The sequence below is a fragment of the Scyliorhinus canicula genome, chromosome 3 (assembly GCF_902713615.1).
Source record: "Scyliorhinus canicula chromosome 3, sScyCan1.1, whole genome shotgun sequence".
Taxonomy (NCBI): Eukaryota; Metazoa; Chordata; class Chondrichthyes; order Carcharhiniformes; family Scyliorhinidae; genus Scyliorhinus; species Scyliorhinus canicula.
Genome location: NC_052148.1, coordinates 161,399,336 through 161,422,794, shown reverse-complemented (window position 1 = coordinate 161,422,794; position 23,459 = coordinate 161,399,336). Strand labels below are relative to the sequence as shown.

General features: G+C 44.5%; 1 protein-coding gene across 2 annotated transcripts in view; it reads right to left on the bottom strand.

Moving 5' to 3' along the window:
- Window positions 1–16,447, bottom strand: part of LOC119963064 (biorientation of chromosomes in cell division protein 1-like 1) — a 69,457-nt gene extending 53,010 nt beyond the window's left edge. The window contains exons 1-2 of one of the 2 annotated variants that reach the window (XM_038791619.1): window positions 16,258–16,431; window positions 9,953–10,053 (exon numbers count right to left, since the gene is read on the bottom strand). Coding sequence is in view for 1 of the 2 variants with exons in the window: in XM_038791618.1 (XP_038647546.1) it covers window positions 16,258–16,374 (117 nt within the window). In the remaining variant the exon portion in view is untranslated. Of the gene's footprint in view, window positions 1–9,952; window positions 10,054–16,257 lie in introns of both variants that reach the window. The other variant, XM_038791618.1, reaches the window with a different exon arrangement.
- Window positions 16,448–23,459: the final 7,012 nt, after the last annotated feature.

The window sequence follows — 23,459 nt, the reverse complement described above, 5'->3', positions numbered from 1 at the left end:
ATTTTCAAATTTAGACAGAGCAGACAGACAAGACGAGGAACCAGAGTCATCTGGTACGCATGTGATACAGAACTATGAGGACCAGTTAACTGATATAGACAGGGTTTCTGTAGAGGAACACGATACTTCTGATAAATTAGATCAGGCCATTTTTCCGAAAGGGCAACTGCCAAAGGTTGGTACAAAAGTGACATACTTGCCTGAAGGGTCTAGTCAATGGAAGGATGCAACTATTATTAGTAGAGCAGGGAAGGCCACTGGAAAGTATAAACATTGGTTGAATGTACAGCATTCAGGGGAGGAAGTTAAGACAATGGATTGGGAAAACGAAGTTCAAAAATGGAGGGCACAGAAACGCAGTGCCAGTTCAGATAGTACATCGGATAGTGAACAGGTTCGCAGGAAAAGGTCGAGAACTATTGAAAGGACATCCCGCTACAGAAGAGAAAGATCAAGCAGTAGCAGTACAGAACGAGATACCAGGCAGGAAAGGGGACGTAGTTTATCAAGATCTCGGAACAGGAGTAAGACTACGAATACTAATAGAAGTAGAAGCCCACATGCACGTGAGATTTTGGTGGCTTCAAATAAATTAGATGAAAAAGTTAGCAAAGATGCTAAACAGCAAGAATTGAATAGCTGGAGTGAATTTGGGGTACACACGGAAGTACCGGATAGGGGACAAAAAGCTCTATCCCACAGATGGATTTGTACAGAAAAGGTTCTTCCAGATGGAACTTATAAGGCAAAGGCTAGGCTTGTGGCAAGGGGATTTGAAGAAAACTTAGACGATCCGGACTTAAGGGTAGATTCACCTACAGCAGGAAAGGTTATTTTAAAGATCTTCTTGGCTCTATTAGCCACAAAGGCATGGGACTGCAAATCTATAGATATAAAAGCTGCCTTTTTGCAGGGGCATCAGCTCCAGAGAGACATTTTTCTCCGTCCTCCTAAAGAAGCAGATAACACAGAAGGGGTACTGTGGAAGTTGAACAAATGTGTATATGGATTAAATGATGCATCTAGAGTGTGGTACTTTTCGGTGAGGTCAGTCTTGTTAAAGTTAGGATTTTGCCAGTTGAAAGCAGATCCTGCAATGTTTTACTGGCACTATAAAGGAAATCTTGCTGGCATCTTCATGATGCATGTCGATGATTTTTTGTGGGGTGGGACTAGTGATTTTGAAGCTATTGTAATCTCTGGTTTGAGAAAAGAATTCAGGGTTGGAAGTCAGGCTTCCGGTGCATTTAAATATATTGGTTTGGAAATCGGACAGACTCAGTTAGGGGCAACTTTACGTCAGCAATCTTACTTGGAAAGCATCAGTCCAATAGCAATTAGTCGTGGCCGGGTTTCACAAAAAGACGCAATGGTTTCGAAGATCGAAAAAGAGCAACTGCGAAGTTTAATTGGGCAATTGAACTGGTTAGGAAGACAGACTAGACTGCACATGAGTTTTGATGTTTTAGAGTTGAGTACAAAGGTGAATGATCCCAAAGTGGAAGACATAATAAGAGCAAATAAAGTGTTGGCCAAACTAAAAATGCAGGAGTGTGTTTTGAAGTTCCCTGTTTTAGGTGATCCTAGACATTTGAAACTCAGTTTATAGTGATGCGTCCTATGCAAATTTATGTGATGGAGTTTCAAGCGCAGGAGATTTTATAATTTTTTTTTCGGGAACAATGGTAAATGTTGCCCTCTTGTGTGGGAAACAAAAAAAATAAGGAGAGTGGTCAAAAGCACTTTGGCTGCTGAGACATTAAGCTAGTGGAAGCGGTGGATATGGCCTTTTATACAAGTCAGATATTGACAGAAATTTTGGGATTAGAGGATTTAGGTAATATACCTATTGACTGTCACATTAAGAACATAAGAACATAAGAACTAGGAGCAGGAGTAGGCCATCTGGCCCCTCGAGCCTGCTCCGCCATTCAATGAGATCATGGCTGATCTTTTGTGGACTCAGCTCCACTTTCCGGCCCGAACACCATAACCCTTAATCCCTTTATTCTTCAAAAAACTATCTATCTTTACCTTAAAAACATGTAATGAAGGAGCCTCAACTGCTTCACTGGGCAAGGAATTCCATAGATTCACAACCCTTTGGGTGAAGAAGTTCCTCCTAAACTCAGTTCTAAATCTACTTCCCCTTATTTTGAGGCTATGCCCCCTAGTTCTGCTGTCACCCGCCAGTGGAAACAACCTGCCCGCATCTATCCTATCTATTCCCTTCATAATTTTAAATGTTTCTATAAGATCCCCCCTCATCCTTCTAAATTCCAACGAGTACAGTCCCAGTCTACTCAACCTCTCCTCATAATCCAACCCCTTCAGCTCTGGGATTAACCTAGTGAATCTCCTCTGCACACCCTCCAGCGCCAGTACGTCCTTTCTCAAGTAAGGAGACCAAAACTGAACACAATACTCCAGGTGTGGCCGCACTAACACCTTATACAATTGCAACATAACCTCCCTAGTCTTAAACTCCATCCCTCTAGCAATGAAGGACAAAATTCCATTTGCCTTCTTAATCACCTGTTGCACTTGTAAACCAACCTTCTGTGACTCATGCACTAGCACACCCAAGTCTCTCTGAACAGCGGCATGCTTTAATATTTTATCGTTTAAATAATAATCCCGTTTGCTGTTATTCCTACCAAAATGGATAACCTCACTTTTGTCAACATTGTATTCCATCTGCCAGACCTGAGCCCATTCACTTAACCTATCCAAATCCCTCTGCAGACTTCCAGTATCCTCTGCACTTTTCGCTTTACCACTCATCTTAGTGTCATCTGCAAACTTGGACACATTGCCCTTGGTCCCCAACTCCAAATCATCAATGTAAATTGTGAACAATTGTGGGCCCAACACGGATCCCTGAGGGACACCACTAGCTACTGATTGACAACCAGAGAAACACCCATTTATCCCAACTCTTTGCTTTCTATTAATTAACCAATCCTCTATCCATGCTACTACTTTACCCTTAATGCCATGCATCTTTATCTTATGCAGCAACCTTTTGTGTGGCACCTTGTCAAAGGCTTTCTGGAAATCCAGATATACCACATCCATCGGCTCCCCGTTATCTACTGCACTGGTAATGTCCTCAAAAAATTCCACTAAATTAGTTAGGCACGACCTGCCTTTTACGAACCCATGCTGCGTCTGCCCAATGGGACAATTTCTATCCAGATGCCTCGCAATTGACAATAAATCGCTGTGGGAAAATGTGCACTCTACAAAAAGTGTCAATGAAAAGAGGTTACGGATAGACATCGCAAGTTTAAAGCAGATGTTGGACAGAGGGGAAAAATTAAATGCGTTGGCAGTAGCTATCAACTGTCAGACTGTTTCACGAAAAGAGGGGCTAGTTCACAGAAACTTTTAGATATCGTGAAGGGCGACTGTTTCTGTGAATGTTTTTTTCTTCTACTTAAAAAAAAGGGGAATCAGGTGTGTGTTTTAGTTTCTTGAAATTTTAGTTTCTTGAAATTTTGTTTTTACCCAATTGTTTTTTTTCTCCAAGGAAGGGGAGACTGTTAAGTAATGGGTTAAGAGACATTGCAATTAGTTGTCTCATTTATGTTAAGTGTTCAATGATTGACACTGATATGTAAAGGGACTTCAGGTGGACTCTGGAGCTTGTGATGATCTGTAGAGTTCTGTGCAGAGTGAGTGTGAACCATTAAAGGTATGTTGGTGAAAAAGGAGCTGAACTCTTGCCTCTTCATACCACAGCATCTAGTACATATTAACAACCCCCAGGGGGACAGCAGAAATGATTTAGGGATATCCTTAAAGCATCCCTGAAGAGATCAAATATCCCCACCAACTCATGGGAGATCCTGGCTTGTGACTGGGCAAAATGGAAAAGGTTAATTCAGGAAGGCACCTAACACAGTGTGAGACATCATCAGGAATATGCTGAGGTGAAGATGAAAGATCGGAAGGAGTGCACAAACCTCCAAACATCCCATCTACCCAACTCTTCAAGCACCATTTGCCCAGCACGTAGCATAGTCTGCATACTGCGCCTTGGGTTCGGAGATGGCCGATAAGTTCAATGAACCGAAGTGGAAGCAAGTCATCTTTGATCCAGAATTAAAGGATCTTTGTGTGAATTCACAAGATCAATAAATTGATAGGATAAATAAAAATAAGTGGTTATATGACAGGTTTTACTAAGGTGTGGTTGCAAAGTGACCAGGGTGGAAACTGAATATTCAAGACTATTTTGCATTTCGGAAAGATAAGAGGAAAGTAAAAGAAAGTGGGGATAGCTATTTTATAAGATAAAGTCGTCACTAATGAGACTAGTTTATAGACCCCCTCAAAATAGTTACATGCAAGACAGAGCATCAAGAAATAACAGGGGCTGGTAGAAAGGATCTGCTATAAATCATGGGCAATTTTAATCATTACATAGGTTGAATGAATCAAATTAGAAAATATAGCCTGAAGGACGAGCTCAGAGGGAATATTTAAGACAGTTTCTTAGAAGGATACATTCCGGATAAAAACAAGGAACAAGCTACTTCTAGGCATGGTAATGAGGTAATTGATGGTGTCATCGTGAAGGATCCTCTCGTCAAAAGTAATCATAGCACGATAGAATTCACATTCAGTTTGAGGGTGGGAACTTAAGTCTGAAACTTAAAGGCAGTTCCAAAAATAAGATGGTGGATGGAGCGGTAGGCATTGAAGAAGGTATTTCATAACTTCAGAAGTATTCCACTGAGAAAGAAATACACTACTAGATGGATGCACTACATTAAAGACAAGTTATTACTGATCATTTTTAATTACTACCATCTGACACTGAAAATTAACTGCAAGCATGGAGTCATATTCAGTCAGCTATTAATTATTGCAGGTTTCAATGTAAATTTGTAACTTTTATTAAATTTTGGATTGAGAGAAAGAGACGATCTTTTTTCTTATTTCTCCTGTACCTGGTTCGAAATTGAATTTGTACCCTAATTCATGCCCCTCAGTCCTTCTGAAGTTTATTTCTCAATCCTTCAATTGGACAGGTTAAAGATGTGCACATTCTGCTACCCATATCCTCGTTCATAACAAGTCCCGTCTCACCAGCCAACATAGAGGCATTGTTCAACCAGGAAACAATTTTCAAATTCTGGCCTGTTTTCTAATTCTTCCGTGCCCTCATTCCTCCTCATCTCCAACAGTCCGACAATAAATAAAGATCCATTCCCATCTCTTGCACATCCCCAATCTTAATCACCCACCACTGCCAAATGTACTTTCAACTGCTGAGGGCCTAAATTCTGGAATTCACTCCCTGAACCTCTCCACGTCGTTTTTCCTTTAAAACACTCCTTAAAATCTACCTCTTTAACCAATATTTTGGCCAGATACCCTCATATCTCCTAACATGGTTCCGTGTCAAACATCTAACACTCAAGTGAATTGTCTTGGAACATTTCACTACATAAATGCAAATTATGGCACTGTTATTATATTGTATTTACAGCAACTTAGTGGGCAAAATAACTTGAAATAAATGGTGCAAAGGCAAGTTGAATTAACAGATGTCTTGCTAGTAAAATCTGTTCATGGCAAAATACTTTTTTACTAACATACAGACTCCATCTAGTGGCGGCTGTGCCCAGTTCCGTTATATCATGGATTTGGTTACATGCAACCAATCATATTTGAGAGCCTGAATACGACTTCGAAAAAACGATTGCTGCAGGTAACTGCATCAGAAATCTCAACACATCTCAAAGTCATGCCTCATACAGTGCTACATCATTATTCTGGATCACAGCTCAGATCCAGCGTTTTACAGCTCCAATGCCTCAAGTGCCAACACACACGTTTTTTCAGCACCCAAATTTTTTTTTAGTTTAGGGGGCAGATGGTGGCATAGTAGCAAATCATTGGACTAGCAATCCAGAGGACCAACGAGTGCTCTGGGGACACTGGTTTCATTGGCACCATAGCAGCTGTCAATTCAAATGGCAAATAACATTTGCCAGGCAATGACCATCTGCAAGAGAGAAACCATCCCTTGACCTTCAATGGCAATTACCATTGACCAGAAACTGAACTGGGCCAACCATTTAAATACTCTAGCTCAGTGATTTTCAAAGTGGGGGTTGCGACCTGCAGATAGGTCGCCGGATGGTGTAGAATGGGTCGCCAAACGGTCACCAAAATGATCCCCAAGTATCAACTGACCATGTTTACTATTTTCTCTCCAGGTAAATTCTCACTGCATTACAGTGTATGACCATGCAAAGCTGACGTTGAAGCTGGTTCCATGGACTTCCTTACCTCTCTGGGTCAGAGTGTATTCGGGCAGTTTGCAGTCAGAAACCTGTAAAATTTTCTTTGGGTGCCATTTCCTGCTACTGTGTTCAGCGTCAGGATCTGCATTATTTCTTGAGTTCGGTGTCGCACTAACATACCCCGCCTCTATATCCACACATTCCACTTCTGAACTGCCTCTCCACACCAGGGCTCTTGTCCTTCAAGGATGCTTCTTTTTTTTCATCACATCCCCCACCTCTATCCCCAACCCCCCTTCACAGGTACTCATCCCCAAGGATCCGCCTCCGACATGTGGCTACATGGACTCCCATCAGCTGAATCGGTTCCTCTACAGCAATGGATTTTTGCATCTCCCTTTATCGGGGCTTGAATTGTTCGCCAAAGTTGGCATTAGCTGGCGACTAAAACTTCACTCATACATACAGGAGCTGATAAAATGTTGCAGGTGTAGGGAATGGAATGCGTCAGCTGAGCTGTGCCCAGCATTGTTTCTTTACATGCTTTCAGTCTGTTACATAATTACCTGGGAAACGGTACTGTCAGGCGTCATGACATTCTGTCTGACCGCGTTTTTCATTCAACAGTTGGTGCTCCCTTTCTGAAGTTGAAGTTTGGAGTTTAATTTCTTATCTGAGGTCGTGTTAGGTTTTGAACATGACGGTGTGAAAACTGCAATATTGAGTCTGTTAATCTTTCCAGCGCTTGCACGAAATGTTCCAAATGCTAACAATGGGTGTGAAGAAATCAAATAATCCTGAGTTACACCCTTTAGCAATGTCAGAGTGGATCTGTTCTTTAAGGTGAAACAGCAGCTCAATTTACATTCAATAATACAGAAGTGACAACAATGTGTGACTTTTTAAAAGTAATTATGGAGAATCTTTTGTGAATGTGGCATAGGACGCGATAGTCGGCCATTGTGTAAACGTGGGTCGCTCGAAAAAAAGTTTGAAAAACACTGCTCCAGCCTCAAGAGATGGTCAGAGACTGGGAATTCTGCAGCAAATAATGTATCGCCTGACTCCACAAAACCTGCCCACCATCTACAAGATACAATCAGGAATGTGAAGGAATATTGTCCATTTGGACCCAAAAAACACAGGAAACTCAACATCATCCAGGACAAAGCAGACCATTTGAAATGAAAATCGCTTATTGTCACAAGTAGACTTCAAATGAATTGACTGTGAAAAGCCCCTAGTCGCCACATTCCAGCGCCTGTTCGGGGAGGCTGCTACAGGAATTGAACCGTGCTGCAGGCCTGCCTTGGTCGGCTTTAAAAGCCAGCTTGTTAGCCCTGTGCTAAACCAGCCCCAGTTGGTTGGTTTGATTGCTATCCCACCCACTGCTGATCCAGGAGTGTGAGACCATGTACATGATGGTTTTGTGGCCCATAGGTGGTTCTCAGCCAGGTGTCGGGAGGGTTGGGGAGCAATCGATCGAGACTTTCCAGATCATGGGAGAAGTGCCCAACAGCCGCTACCGGCATTTAAATTGAGAATGCTGCCGCTACCGGCTTTTAAATGAGAACAAAATGAGGCTGTGTGCAGTCTTCCGGCCATAAGCGGCAGCAGAGAACAGGTCACACGCCCTGCACAGAACACTTGACATTAAGTTATGTGTTTTTGGCCCTAAATCATGAGGAGAGCTTCTTCAATTTTCTAGCCGCTAATAAGCAAGGTAAAGACTGTAAGCCAATACATAAAATGCTGGACAATCTCATCAAGGCTGACAGCATCTGTGGAACGAGAAGGGAGCTAATGTTTCGAGTCCGGATGACTGTCAAAACTTTGAGAAAGAGCCATCATGACTCAAAACGTTAAGTCCGTTCTCTCTCCACAGATGCTGTCAGACCTGCTGAGTTTGTCTCGCATTTCTGTTTTTGTTTCAGATTCCAGTAACTATGGTAATTTGCTTTTATCTTTAAGAGGACTGAGAAGATGGATCATTTTGTTACAAGGAAGATACAGCCGGAGATACAAATAGGCAGTGTACCTATTGGCCAGGATCTCACATCTGAATCCACTGGAAAGAACTGCTCAGGAGAATCCACATCAGGACAGAGCAGTATGAGTGTTAGCTCTGTTCAGAGTTCCAGGCCCTCTGGTTAACAGCCTACAAAGAAGAAACTTAACTCTGGAACAAAATAGTATAGAGATAATTTCTTGAGGTATAGTTTTGCCAATTATGCCAATGCAAATAAGAATGCAAAGTCCATGTGTATAAAATGCAGGGAAGTAGTGACAAATGAGGGGAGAAGTTTCAGATTTTAGAAGAGAAGTGGTTGGTGAAAAATTCCTGTTGAGGTTGAGACCCCAGAGTTTATTATTAACTTACAGCTGACTCTAAATGAAAAGATGGCGCTGCTGTACCTGACCTGTGACAACACATTAAAAACACACCAAAAGTCCGTGAGGCTGTCAGCATTCTGGAATAGTATCTGCCAGTAGTATCCAGAGCTGGGTAAAACAAACATTTTGTTGCTATTTTTGTCCTTTACAACAACCTACATGTGCGAAGCTGGATTTTCCGTTCTCAAAAGGTCGGCCAGAGCAGGCCAGTCGGCGCGGGTACCAGCAAAAAAAAGTTTGAAAAACACTGATGTACAAGATGCACTGCAACAACTGACCCAGGCTCCATTTTCCAAAGCCCACAACCTCTGGCACAAAGGAAAGGGGCAGCAAATGCATGGGAGCTATTCCACCTGCAGGTTCCCCTCCAAGCCACACAAAATCCTTATTTGGAAATATATCGCTGTTCCTTCATTGTCGTCGAGTCAATATCTTGCAACGCCTTTCCGAATAGCACTGCGAGTCTACCTGCACCAGATGGACTGCACAGGTTGCAGAAACCATTCACCACTAACTTCTCCAGGGCAATTAGGAACGGGCAAACATTACTTCCTTTGCCAGTAACATACAGGCAACATTAAAGAATAAAAACAATTTAAACACAAATTGCATCATAGCCTTGAACACATTCCAGTTTACTGGAGAAAATTTGATTTACGCTATTTTTATATCCTGGTTAAGAATTTTCTACATCACCACTTGCTTTTTGCCCCCTGACCCATTGGAGCCCAAGTGTGATCCATTTTAACGCATTATAATCTTTTTCTATTCAAGTATCCTCAACTTCTTACTTTGTTTTTCTTTTCCTCTCCTTACAATGTACCTAATGATATTTTTCTTCTGCTGCGTCACCGTGCCAAATTGCTTTCTTTTGTGCTATACTATATGGTTCTGAACCAGTTCAGTCATACTTAACAGGTATATTTTCCTCCAATCTGAAAAACAACCATTCCCCAAACTTTCTCTTTCCTGTCAATTCTTTTGAACTTTCAATCAGGTGTCCTGCCCTGCAGCACTCAAATGGCCCAGATCATAATTGCAAATGACAAATGTGACAGTAACCAGAGAACTACTTCTTCCCTCTCAACCAGTCAGAAGCCCTGAACATGTCATCCTCCTCTAATGCTTCTCGTCAGTGGGACTGCATTTGTCTCGTTCAATTCCTATCTATCAACTTACAATCAGAGAATCACCTGCAATGAGCTTCCACGCTGGTTTCTTAGTTTCTCCCAAAATCCCCCCTTCTATTTCTCATCTTGATGCTATCCTCTACAACATGTTATGAGAAATAAACTTACCTTAATGGTGAGAGCGAAGGTCAGGAACTCCAAGTCCCACAAGTCTCGGACCTTCTGTGCATGCGCAGTTCTATATTTTCATGTTCTGTGGGCCCTTGTGCCTGTGAAAGCAGAAACGGCACAAAAACCCAGAGCAGATGAATGGAAGTGGGACCCCATTGCCAGAAAGTATCCCAGAAAGGGGACAGGGAACGGTCCCAGTTAAGAAAAAAAAGAGAGCAGAGAATGAGGCATCAATGAGAAAAAGGGCTGCAATTAGCAGACTTTAAGTGAAGTAGGTTGGAAGAATCCCGAGCAATTGAAGAGGGCTCAAGAGAAGCCCTGAAGATCTAAGAAGGCCGGTGGCCCTATGTTGTGTGCCGTTTGGGCAAATCTACCCCTTTGCGCAATGTGTTGATCAGAGATGTGCCTGTAATTTGCTGCCTGGCTGAATATGCGGATCCCGGGGAACAGACTCTCGGAGGACAAGACTGAAACCCTGCGAGATGGGTCACTGTTGATGCCCTCAGAGCTTGTTAATTGAAGGGGGTTCGAGAGAAGCCCTGAAGATCTTATCCCCCAATAATCTTTCTAACCATTCTTCCTTAAATAAAGAGACCAATACTGTCTCCAGATGTGATCTCTCCAATGCCCTGTATTACTGGAGCATCACCTCTCCACTCGTGCATTCAATTCCATTCGCTTATCTAACTATTTGCTGTATCTGCACACTAATCTATTGCGATTCATGCACTAGGACACCCAGATCCCGCTATTTGTACTGACGGCCGCTGGGGCAAAGGTACCCCTTTGGAACAACGATATTCTGCTTGGCGAATTAATTGCTGTGTTGAAGCCATCAAGTTGGAGCAACTTTTGGAGAGAATTCGAAGCTGAGATCTTTGAAGATAAAGATAGGAAATCCTTTGGGAGAGATTGGTTGACTCAAGTGTTTACTGATGCCTGGGCAGTTAAAAAAAAAATCAGTAAAATCAGTTTGCCTTTTAATTCAGAAATACTTTAAATCTGAATGTATAGATATTGTAAATGGTTTTAACTTTCTGACCTTGTGAAGTTTATTTTTGTTTGTTCAAAACCCATTGAATCTTGTAGGCTGAGCTTTAGTCTCAAACTTTGCCTACATTAAACAAACCATTATTGGCTCTCAGGAACATAGGAATCAGGAGCAAAAGTAGGCAATTCAGCCTTTCGAGCCTGCTCTGCCATTCAATCAGATCATGGCTGATCTCTTCCTGGTCTCAAATCCGCCTCCCTACCCGTTCCCAATATCTCTATGTCCCATTTTTTAAATTAGAAAAATATTTATCTCCCTCTTTGAAACCATTTAAAGATTCGGACTCCACCGCAATATGGGCAGCTTGTTTCACAAATTCACCACCCTCTGCGAAAAGTAGTTCCTCCTCATCTCAGTTTTAAATCTCTCGCCTCTCATCCTATATCTGTGACCTCTTGTTCTAGATCGGACCACAAGGGGGAACATTTGGTCTACATTAACTTTATCGATCCCTTTTAGTATTTTATATGCTTCGATCAGATCCCCTCTCATCCTCCTAAACTCCAGCGAGTATAAATCCAAACTGTTTAATCTCTCCACATACGTCAATCTCTTCACCCCCGGAATCAATCTGGTGAACCTCCTCTGAACGGCTTCCAATGCCACCACATCCTTCCTCAAATAAGGAGACCAATACAGGACACAATACTCCAGATGTGGTCTCACCAACATCCTATGGGCGGCACAGTAGCTAGCACTGTTGCTTCACAGCGCCAGGGACCTGGGATCGATTCCCGGTTTGGGTCACTGTCTATGCGGAGTCTGCATGTTCTCCCCGTGTCTACGTGGGTTTCCTCCGGGTGCTCCAGTTTCCTCCCACAAGTCCCGAAAGACGTGCCTGTTAAGTGAACTGGACATTCTGAATTCTCCCTCAGTGTACCCAAACAGGCGCTCTAGTGTGGCGACTTGGGTATTTTCACAGTAACTTCATTGTAGTGTTACTGTAAGCCGACTTGTGACAATAATAAAGATTACTACACTATTGCCACTGTACTTCTCAACTCCAGTCCTTTTGAAATAAACAAACATTCCATTTGCTTTTTTATTACATTTTGTACCTGCATACAGACCTTCTGCGATTCATGAACAAAGACATCCAGATCCCCCTGCTTGAAGATTATTTACATAGATTGTAAACAGTTGAGGTCCGAGGACTGAACCCTGTGGTACCCCACTAGTTACAGTTCGTCAGCCAGAGAAGCACCCATTTAATCCAACCCTCTGCTATCTGTCTGTCAGTCAGCCAGCCAATCCTCAATCCAATCTAGTAGTCTACCCCCAACCACCTGTGATCTCACCTTCTGGATCAATCTTTTATGCAGCAGCTTGTCAAACTCCTTCTGGAATTCTAGATATACCACATCCACAGGTTCCACATTATCTACCTTGTTGGTTACGTCCTCAAAGAACTCAAGCAAGTTTGTCACACATGACACACCCTTCATAAAACAATGCTGATAATGATGGATTGAGCTATTTTTCCAAATCCATTCAGTCATCTCCTCTTTAATGATTGATTCCAGCGACTTCCCCACCACAGGTCAAGTTAACCGGTCTATAGTTTTCTACTTTTTGCCCCTCTCCCCTTTTGAACAGGGGAGTTACATTAACAGGTTTCCAATCCACCAGGTCCTTTTCAGAATCCAGGGAATTTTGATGTATGATAACCTATGCATACACTATCTCTGCTGCCACGTCCTTTAATTAGGATGCAGGCCATCAGGTCCCGGAGACTTATCTGCCTCACCAAAAATGTGCGGGTGGTCTGACTAATGATCATAACAAACATGATCCAAGAACACACCTTCAGGCTCCATATGTACGTTGGTAACACCCAGCTCTACTGTACTACCTCATCTCTCAACCCCTCCACTGTCTTTGATCTGTCATACTGTCAGTCCACCTTCCAGTACTGGATGAGCAGACATTTTATCCCTCTCTAATTGCAATATTGGAGTTCTCGTGCTTCTACTTCACCACAAACTGCCCACTTCCAACTTCATAGTATCACTCATCTCTGCCCATATTTCAGTTTATCTGCTGCTGAAACTATCACTATATGCCCTATAACCCTCAAAGATCTCTGCAAACATGTTATTCTCATTGCTTGTGCATCCTCCATTAGTGTGTGCAATGACCTGCCGAGGTAATGCAGTTTGAAATTTGTTCCCTAAATCTCGCAAATATTTTCCCTTTAAGAAACTCCAAGAAACATAAGAACTAGGAGCAGGAGTAGGCCATCTGGCCCCTCGAGCCTGCTCCGCCATTCAATTAGAACATGGCTGATCTTTTGTGGACTCAGCTCCACTTTCCGGCCCGAACACCATAACCCCTTAATCCCTTTATTCTTCAAAAAACTATCTATCTTTACCTTAAAAACATGCAATGAAGGAGCCGCAACTGCTTCACTGGGCAAGGAATTCCATAGATTCACAACCCTTTGGGTGACGAAGTTCCTCCTAAACTCAGTCCTAAATCTACTTCCCCTTATTTTGAGGCTATGTCCCCTAGTTCTGCTGTCACCCGCCAGTGGAAACAACCTGCCCGCATCTATCCTATCTATTCCCTTCATAATTTTAAATGTTTCTATAAGATCCCCCCTCATCCTTCTAAAGTCCAATGAGTACAGTCCCAGTCTACTCAACCTCTCCTCATAATCCAACCCCTCAGCTCTGGGATTAACCTAGTGAATCTCCTCTGCACACCCTCCAGCGCCAGTACGTCCTTTCTCAAGTAAGGAGACCAAAACTGAACACAATACTCCAGGTGTGGCCGCACTAACACCTTATACAATTGCAACATAACCTCCCTAGTCTTAAACTCCATCCCTCTAGCAATGAAGGACAAAATTCCATTTGCCTTCTTAATCACCTGTTGCACTTGTAAACCAACCTTCTGTGACTCATGCACTAGTACACCCAAGTCTCTCTGAATAGCGGCATGCTTTAATATTTTATCGTTTAAATAATAATCCCGTTTGCTGTTATTCCTACCAAAATGGATAACCTCACATTTGTCAACATTGTATTCCATCTGCCAGACCCTAGCCCATTCATTTAACCTATCCAAATCCCTCTGCAGACTTCCAGTATCTTCTGCACTTTTCGCTTTACCACTCATCTTAGTGTCATCTGCAAACTTGGACACATTGCCCTTGGTCCCCAACTCCAAATCATCTATGTAAATTGTGAACAATTGTGGGCCCAACACGGATCCCTGAGGGACACCACTAGCTACTGATTGACAACCAGAGAAACACCCATTAATCCCAACTCTTTGCTTTCTATTAATTAACCAATCCTCTATCCATGCTACTACTTTACCCTTAATGCCATGCATCTTTATCTTATGCAGCACCTACCTCTTTGACCAAACATTTAGCCATTAAGGCCTTATAGGACCAGCAGTCAACATAGGCCAATGGACATAGGAAAGATGGGCAAGTGGGACATGGCGCAAGTTACATTTAGGCAAAGTTTGGATGACCCTTTCAAATTGTGCGGGCTTTGGATTTATTACGTGACAATGTTCCAAGCACATGGAGTCAGTGGACAAGGAGAATAATGGATAGCAAACTGGCTACAACACAAACAAGTTGGTGTACAGATGGTTACTCAAACTGGTGTAAAGTGGGAAGGGTGCCATGGGAATCAGGCTATGATTACTGTTCACATTTACTTCAATGATTCAGACAAGGGAAACAAAGTACAATTGTTCACAGATGCCACTAACTTGGGGGGCACAGTTCACCCTGTATAGAGGCTTGGTGAGACCACACTCAAAAAAACATGCAACGTTGTGCTCTCCATTTTACAGAAAGGATTTTAAAGCACTGAATAAAGTAGGAAAAACATTTGCTAAGATTGTACCGGAACCGAGAAGATTTTATTTATCAGAAAGGAATGAATAGGCTGAAGTTTTTTCCTCTAAAAATGCCTTGAGAGATGACCTCGGAGGCAATGGGCTTTCACTTTGTTGGTGTGCAAACCCGAAGACCATAAATGCAAGCTACGATTAAATCTGATAAAATTTCGAGAGTGGTGAGAATGAGGAATTTTTTTGGGGGGGGGGGGGGGGGGGGGGGGGGGTTAAAGGCAAATGTATAGTGTTCCCTTAAATGTACCTTTGCAAAGATATCTTTGGAAGTTGACAATTGACTTACACCAGAACCCTGAACTCGTAGTTCCCCAGGGACCTGTTACTGGGGACTGAGGGTGTACATTGTTACAGGTGCTTGGGGATAGAGGGTGGATAGTAATGCAGTGTGAGGGGGTTTAAACATTGCCAGGAAATGGGGAGGGGTTGCAGGAGATGGGGTGGTGAGCATTGCCAGGGTGGAAGCTGACCAGTGTTGGAATGTGACATTGATTAAGGAAAACCTAACAACGGCCATATTATTCAAAAACAGATAGCAAGGGCCGTGTCTTCTGTTCACAATGAGAGATTGCATGGCTTCATTGGAACTGTAGTTCGCCACAATCCCTTCCCACACACCTGGTCGTAAAATTCAAACTGCCGTTAAGACAGCAAAGTCCTAAGGCTCCGGCATAAAAACAGTGAAGGCACAGTTTTAATTGGGGTGAGTGGTGGGCCAAAAATCAGAAAATCTGTGCCAATATTATCTTTAATACATGTATCTTTCTAACCTGACTAGTGATGGCAACCGTTGACATCTTGTTTATCTTCCACTTCCTAAAACACTGTGGGACCAACTTACTCTCGGTCTCAGCCTCAACTTCTAGCTGTTACCCTACCTACCCTTTTCTGGAGATTCTTCACCAGTTATGCCATTTCACTGAATAGGCTGGATAGAACATCATTGGGGACAGTTGTTGGCCAATTTTATCCCGGAATCTGCTCAGCCATTCAATTAGATTATGGCTGATATAAATCTATTCCAGTGAGTTAGCTCGGGTCCGCATCTTTCGATATCTGAGTAGCTTGTATCTGCACATCAGAGCGAAAAGAGACAGCCCCTGACGTGGACCCAACACAAAGAGACTTGGGGACAGCGGAGTTGGTCAAGGAGGCGGCTTTCCAGCAGTATCCCCCATCCCAATGGTCCAGCGCCCGCCCGGGACGCTTCCTGCCTTCCCATGGCGGGGATGGGGTGGAAGCGCCGGGAAGTTAAAGGGCCGGGTGGGAGTGGGGGGGGTGGGGGGGTGAACCCTGGCCGGCCGGCCGCCCCCCAACAAACGGGAGCAGCGAGCCCGGGGCTCCAGGCCGCGAAGCCTCGCTCCTTCAAGCTCACCTTGGTGTCCACGTCGGCCAGGCAGTCGCGGCGGAACTGGTCGAAGAGGCCCTGGTTCTTCAGGTGATTGACGATCATGGAGACTAGTTTGGGATCTCCCGGCGCCAGAGCCGCCATCCCGAGCACAGCAGCGACACCTCCGTCAGCAAGAGCGGCCGGCCGCGCGCCCCGCCGCAACACGCGGGGTCATGGGAGCGCCGCGTCACTTCCGGGCCCGGCCGCTGCGGCGCATGCCCAGAGCCGGCTGGGGCAGGGGGATTGACAGTCAGTGAGAGAGAATCCCATCACTCACCCAACTAGCCAAGATGGGGATATTCCGGCGTTGACCTGGGATGGCGCAGTAAGAAGCCTTACAACACCAGGTTAAAGTCCAACAGGTTTGTTTCGATTCACTCGCTTTCGGAGCACTGCTCCTTCCTGATTCATTTGAGGAAGGAGCAGTGCTTCGAAAGCTAATGATTAGAAGGGACCTGTTGAACTTTAACCTAGTGTTGTAAGACTTCTTACTGTGCTCACCCATCTAGAGTTGGACTTTCTCTTTGAGGACCCATTTGCTTTACTACAGGTTAGCCCTGTCAATGGTTCCGTTCCCCGCCTTTGGCACGCATGTTTTCACTTCCAACATCATTTTTAAAATTCCAGAGACCAGAGGACACTCATTGGTTTCAGGTGCATGGCAAAAAAAAAGCGACATGACACGAGGAAAAACTTTTTTGAAAACTCAGTGAGTGGTTAGGATCTGGAATACCCCGTCTGCGTGTATACTGGAGGTGGATTCAATGGAGACATTCAAAGGGGAATTGGATCATAAACTGAAAATACATAAAATGCAGGGCTATGGGAAAACGGGAGGAGGAGTGAGTCACTCTTGCAGAGAATCCAGTGCCTTAATCATCAACATCTCATTGTTCACCCTAACCTGTCATATGACTCCATCCATGTAGGTTTGTGATTATGTTTTTCTGGAGCCGAACAGTAAGACTAGTGTTGGAGAAAAGGTTGAAACCAAAAAACAGAAAGACAGAGTGCAGAATAAAAGAAAAGATCAAGAATACAAATGAGATGAGAGAGAAAAAGAACTAAATGATAACAGACCGAACAGAGTAAATGGCAGGAACAGGGTGAGAAAGTGCAGAGTGAACAGAGGAGAGAAAGATGAATGCGACAGAGCAAACTGCGCTCTGAGTGAAAACAGAGAGGTGACACTGGTAATATTTCGGATTGTATGCATACCAGACTATTCCGAAAAAGTTTACAACTTTTGTTAATTTTACAATCTGCTCCATCATGTAACTACATATTTTTATTAATTCATGGATGTGGACTTCCCTGGCAAAACCAGTGTGTATTATCCATCCCAAATTGCCTTTGAGAAGGTGGTGGAGAACTTCCTTCTTGAATACAACTGAGTCGCTTACATGGCCACTTAAGAGATTACACTACAGTTACTTTATTTATAGTACTTGTTACATCCTCAAATAACTAATAACTTAAGCAACACAATTTCCTTTTCATTAAACCATGTTGACTCTGCCTAAAGGGCAGCACGGTGGCCTAGTGGTTAGCACAGCTGCCTCATGGCGCTGAGGTCCCAGGTTTGATCCCGGCTCTGGGTCACTGTCCGTGTGGAGTTTGCACATTCTCCCCGTGTCTGTGTGGGTTTCGCCCCCACAACCCAAAAATGTGCAGAGTAGGTGGATTGACTATGCTAAATTGCCCCTTAATTGGAAAAAATAATTGGGTAATCTAAATTTTAAAAAAAAGACTCTGCCTAATTGTATTGCGATTGTAAAATGTCCTGCTAATACATCACTAAGAAAGGATCCCAGCATTTTCCAAATGACAGATGTTAGACCAACTGGCCTATATTTTCCTTCTTTCCAACTCCCTCCTTGAAGGAAGTGCTATGTTTGTGGTTTTCCAATGCATTCGGATGTTTCCAGAATCCAGGGAAGTTTGTAAGATTGTAATCAATTTATCCACTATGCAGAAAATGTCCTCCTGTAATTTATTGTAGTCCTATTCAGTATTGACTATTAATACAACATGGCTGCAAACTAATCATAATTGAGAGTTAAATATTACAAGATATAAAGACTTTAGCCAGGAATAAGGAAACTGGAAAGGAAGGAGCAATAGTCCTATTGATGAAAGATACTATTACAACTTTTGTAAGATAGCATATTGTAAGGGATAGTAATCTATAGTGACTATGTTTATTTCTGAGGTATGCAATTGGACTTCAAATTACAATGGGAGGTGTTTCTTCCTGGTAGCAGCAATATATTAATTAAACAATTAGACTTGTATGCAAAATTATTTTAGAAGAAGACTTTAGTTTTCATATAGATTGGGAAGAGAAAGTAACTGAATCAGAAAGGGAGTGAATTTCTTGAGTGGAATTAAGATAGTTTTCTGGAGCAAGATGTTCTAGAACCAACAAGGATAGGTGTTACTAGATTGGTAATGAGCCAGATTTGGTTGATAATCAAATAGCAAGGAAACATTTATCCAACAGCAACTAAAATATGGTTGAATTCAATTATAGGATTGAAAAGGAGATACACAGCCATGACTCAGATTCCAGACTTTGGTAAGGCTAACTTTAATGGGGAGAGATAGAGACTGATGACAACAAACTGGTTAAAACTACTATCAGTAAAAGTACAGATGAACAATGGGAGATGTTTTTTTAAAAATTAGTTTAACTGGATCCAATGTCAGTGCACAGTCTAATGAACATCTGTGACCATTCAAACAGGCCTCAGGAGTCAATCTAAACCATGGTAAGAGCGAGGCCATGTTCTTTGGGAACTGGGCTGACCAATCGTTTGTCCCCTTTGCCGTCAGGTCAGCGTACCTGAAAATGCAAGAGGATATGGTTCGTAAAGTCAGGGGCATGTGCCAAAAACTGGGAGGAGCATATTGCCAAGATGGTCCAATAACCGGGCATGTGGGAATGGCACTTGCTCTCCATTATAAGTAAGAACCTGGTCATCAGCTGGGAGGTATTTTCGGTGTTGCTGTATGTGGCACTGGTCGGCATGGTAACATAGTAGTTAGTACTGTTGCTTCACAGCACCAGGGTCCCAGGCTCGATTCCCAGCTTGGGTCATTGTCTGTGCAGAGTCTGCACGTTCTCCGTGTCTATGTGGGTTTCCTCCGGCTACTCCAGCTTCCTTCCCCAAGTCCCGAAAGACATGCTGTTAGATAATTTAGACATTCTGAATTCTCCATCAGTGTACATAGAACATAGAGTGCAGAAGGAGGCCATTTGACCCATCGAGTCTGCACCGTCCCACTTACGTCCTCACTTCCACCCTATCCCCATAACCCAATAACCCCTCCTCACTTTTTTTGGTCACTAAGAGCAATTTATCATGGCTAATCCATCTAACATGCTTGTCTTTGGACTGTGGGAGGAAACCGGAGCACCCGAAGGAAACCCACGCAGACACGGGGAGAACGTGCAGGCTCTGCACAGACAGTGAGTGTGGCGACTAGGGACTTTTCACAGTAACTTCATTACTGCAGGAAATGCAAAACATTAAACTAAAACAAAAGCAGTTCTATGATAGAGTGTACAGAACTTTATCACCCTCTGAGTAATGATGACATTGTGAGAACAGAAGATTCAGGCAACTGGTTGAAAAAACCCCATTGTACTTGAAGAAGTAGCACCTCGTTCCTACAGTGTACAGACAGAGGATGGGTTGGTTTTAAGAAGAAATCATCACGCATTCTTGAAAACCAGAGAAGTCTTTCATAACTACATGATGGATGACGAATCAATGTCAGAATCAACGTCAGCTGCAGTGTCAGATAGTTCAGCAGTGCCTGAGCATGAGAATGTCAGGGAGAACATTAAATCTACAATCTAGAATCTGGGGGCTCACAGGGCTAAATCGCTGGCTTTTAAAGCAGACCAACCAGGCCAGCAGCATGGTTCGATTCCCGTACCAGCCCTCCCGGACAGGTGCCGGAATGTGGCGACTAGGGGCTTTTCACAGTAACTTCATTGAAGCCTACTCGTGACAATAAGCGATTTTCTTTACATTTTTTTCATTTTCAAATTCGGCAGTTCAATGAATGGCAGGTTTGTGTACTCAAACTATCCTCGATGGACATTGATGGTGGCAAAGAGGCGCGATTCTCCGCTCCCCACGCAGCGTGGGAGAATCGCGGGAGGGCCCCCTGACAAAATTCATGCCCCCCTCGCACCCCCCGCGATTCTCCCCCCCCCCCCCCCCCCCCCCACCGCCCCGGAAGTATCGGTGCTCGCCGTTTTTCACGGCGAACGGCGATTCCCCGACCCGGATGGGCGTTCGTGGCCATTTCACGGCGGCGGTAAACACACCTGATCGCTGCCGTCGTGAAACGGGAGTGAGAAGCCCATTTGGGGCTTGTAGGTGGCCCAGAAAGGAAAGAGCACCACGACTGTGCTCGGGAGGGGACAGGCCCACGATCGGTGCACACCGATCATCGGGCCGGCGTCCAAATCGGACGCACTATTTCCCATCCGCCGCCCCGCAAGATCAAGCCGCCACGTCTTGCGGGGCAGCTGAGGGGAAAGACGGCCACCGCGCATGAGCGGGTTCGTGCCGTCAGCGTCATGACGTCAGTCGCGCATGCGCGGGTTGGAGCCGGCCAACTGTGCATGCGCGGCTGACGTCATTAGGCATGCTAGCCGCGTCATTCACGCCAAGATTTATGGAGCGCCGCTCCTAGCCCCGCCGGGAGGGGAGAATAGGGGGCGAGGAGCGGCCTCCGAGGCCGTCGTGAAACTCGGCCCTCCCAATTGTTCCCTGGAGCGGAGAATTCCGCCCGGACTCTGGGTCGAATGCCATATCGAATGCAGATATGCATTATTTATGCCCAACTTTGTGAAGGAGCATCCACCAGCCAATCTGGTGTATAAACCCACAACCTGGGGCATCGGGTATCGGTCCAGTTGCGAGAGCCTGTTCACCGTGAGTTTAAAATCACTGCAGAGATGGACAGTTTTGTCAGGTTTCATTCCTGGCACCATAGGCACTGCCCATCCGTGAACTAAACCAGGTGTATGACCCCCCAGCTCCTGCAGTCACCGAAGTTCCGCGTTGACTTTTGCCAGCAAAGCATAAAGGACAGGTCTTGCTCTGAAGTAGCAAAATCCACATAGATATGGGTTTTGGCCCCCTTTATCCTACCCATGCCCTCCTGGAACACCTCAGGGTATTTACCCAGCACATCATATAGACTTCCGGTGTCCAAGCGAAAGATCTGTGTCCAGTCGAAACAGAGGACTTTTAACCAGTCTCACCCCAACAAGCTCAGTCCAGTTTCCTGCATCACAACCAACGGAAGGCAAACTGACTGCTGTCCATGGACCCCTGGAGTCATGGTGGTCCCCACAAACTTTAAAGGCTCCCCAGTGTAGGTATCCAATCGCGCCCTAGTGTCACAAAGTGTCAGTGGCATGATCTTTGCATGAAGCTGCCGAAATGTGCAGAGGTCCAGAATGGAGACAGCGGCACCTGACTCCATTTCTATAGTCACCGAATGACCATTAACCTGGTTCAGTGCCACTTTTGGAGCCGTGACACAATTAAATCGCATTACGCAGTCCTCATCTGGGGCGTCGACATGCATGTCACCCATGTCATGGGTGGCATTCTCTGTCGAACCTGGCGACTCTGACTGTCACGGGTTTGTCTCCCACACATTTGATAATGTGGCCAGCTGACCCTGCCACCCCCAGGGGAGGTATCCAACCTGTCTGCGGTAGCACCCGAGACCCAAAACTTGTTGTGGAACTGCCTTTGAGACTGCCCTTTGGGAGTCAGTCTGACCAGACCAGCACCATCCCATGCTGCCGACAGGGTTCAGAAGGAAGCGCGAGTGAAACTATAGATGCCATAGTCCATCAACCCCTGCAGCTTCTGCACTCCTTTCTCTGCCTGTTCCCGAGACAGTTAAAGTCCGTTTCAAATCAAGGGTGTGTTCCGTTAATAGTTTCCTCTGTGTGCCACACATGAGTCATCCCTCAGCATCTCTAAAAGGGCTGACCCGAACTTACAATGTTCATACAGATGTCTTAAATGTGTCAAGAAGTCCATAACTGATTCCCCAGACAACACACTGCTGTATTAAAATGATACTGCTGCTTACATATGGAAGGCTTGGGATTATAGTGTTCTGAACCCAATGCAACTAACTCTTCAAAAGATTTAGAGTCTGCGCTGCCGGATAAGTCAGACTCTTTATGATCCCAAATGCCTGGGCCCCGCAAGTGGTCAGGAGGAGGATCTTCTGATGGCCTTGTAGCCATCTGGGATGGCCACTTCCAACTAGGTACAGAGAAACTTGCAAAGCCTAGCGGGTAAAATGGACAAGCCAAGACTCAGGCAGGCTCAGAGTCTGAAATGCGTATTTGTCAGCAAGAAGTCCAAACGGTATCGCAACTCCGTCCAATTAGCATTTTGATGGGCCGATTAGCATTTGATGGCCCACCTTCCCCAAAACAAAGCACTGGTACTCAAGCAACCGGGACAGTCCCAGACATTTCGGCGCCACTCCCTGTCCAAGGGAAACACAAACAATGGGGTCAGTGACTGCTTGGGACACGCCTAGCCATCCAGATCCCCGCCCACTTATTGGTTAAGGAATCGAACGGAGTGATCAGGGATCACCCAATTAGTAAGGCCCAAATCAAAGAACCACCCAAAAAAGTGCAAAAACCCCCTGAGTATAAGAAGAAGAGTTCTCCATATGTTCGCTCTCTTGGCCCCCCCTCTCTTGGCCTTGGTACCCTGGTCATGGCCATCGCCAATTGCAGCAACACCAGAAGCGAGTCCAAGTTCAACGCCCGCTACCAGATGGATGAGCCCTGCTGAGCAGCAGTTACTCCTTTGAACCCGAGAGATCCAGAATTGAACAGTGGCCACTGTTCCTCTGACCTAAGCCGGGTGCCCAAAGCTAAGTACAGTTTGTCTTAGTTGATAGGTGTCGTTAACTAGTAGTGTTTATGTTGCATGACTAATTGTGTGTGAATAAAATACCCTTGACCTTGAACTAACTAACTGGTGTTTGGCTCTTTGATCGATAGCTGGTTGAACCTTGTGGTGGTATCGTTTGATACCTGCCCACTCTAAGCATTTGGACAAAGATAACATAGAAAGAAAGGCAAATTCACTGATTGCCACAATTGGAACAGAGCCACA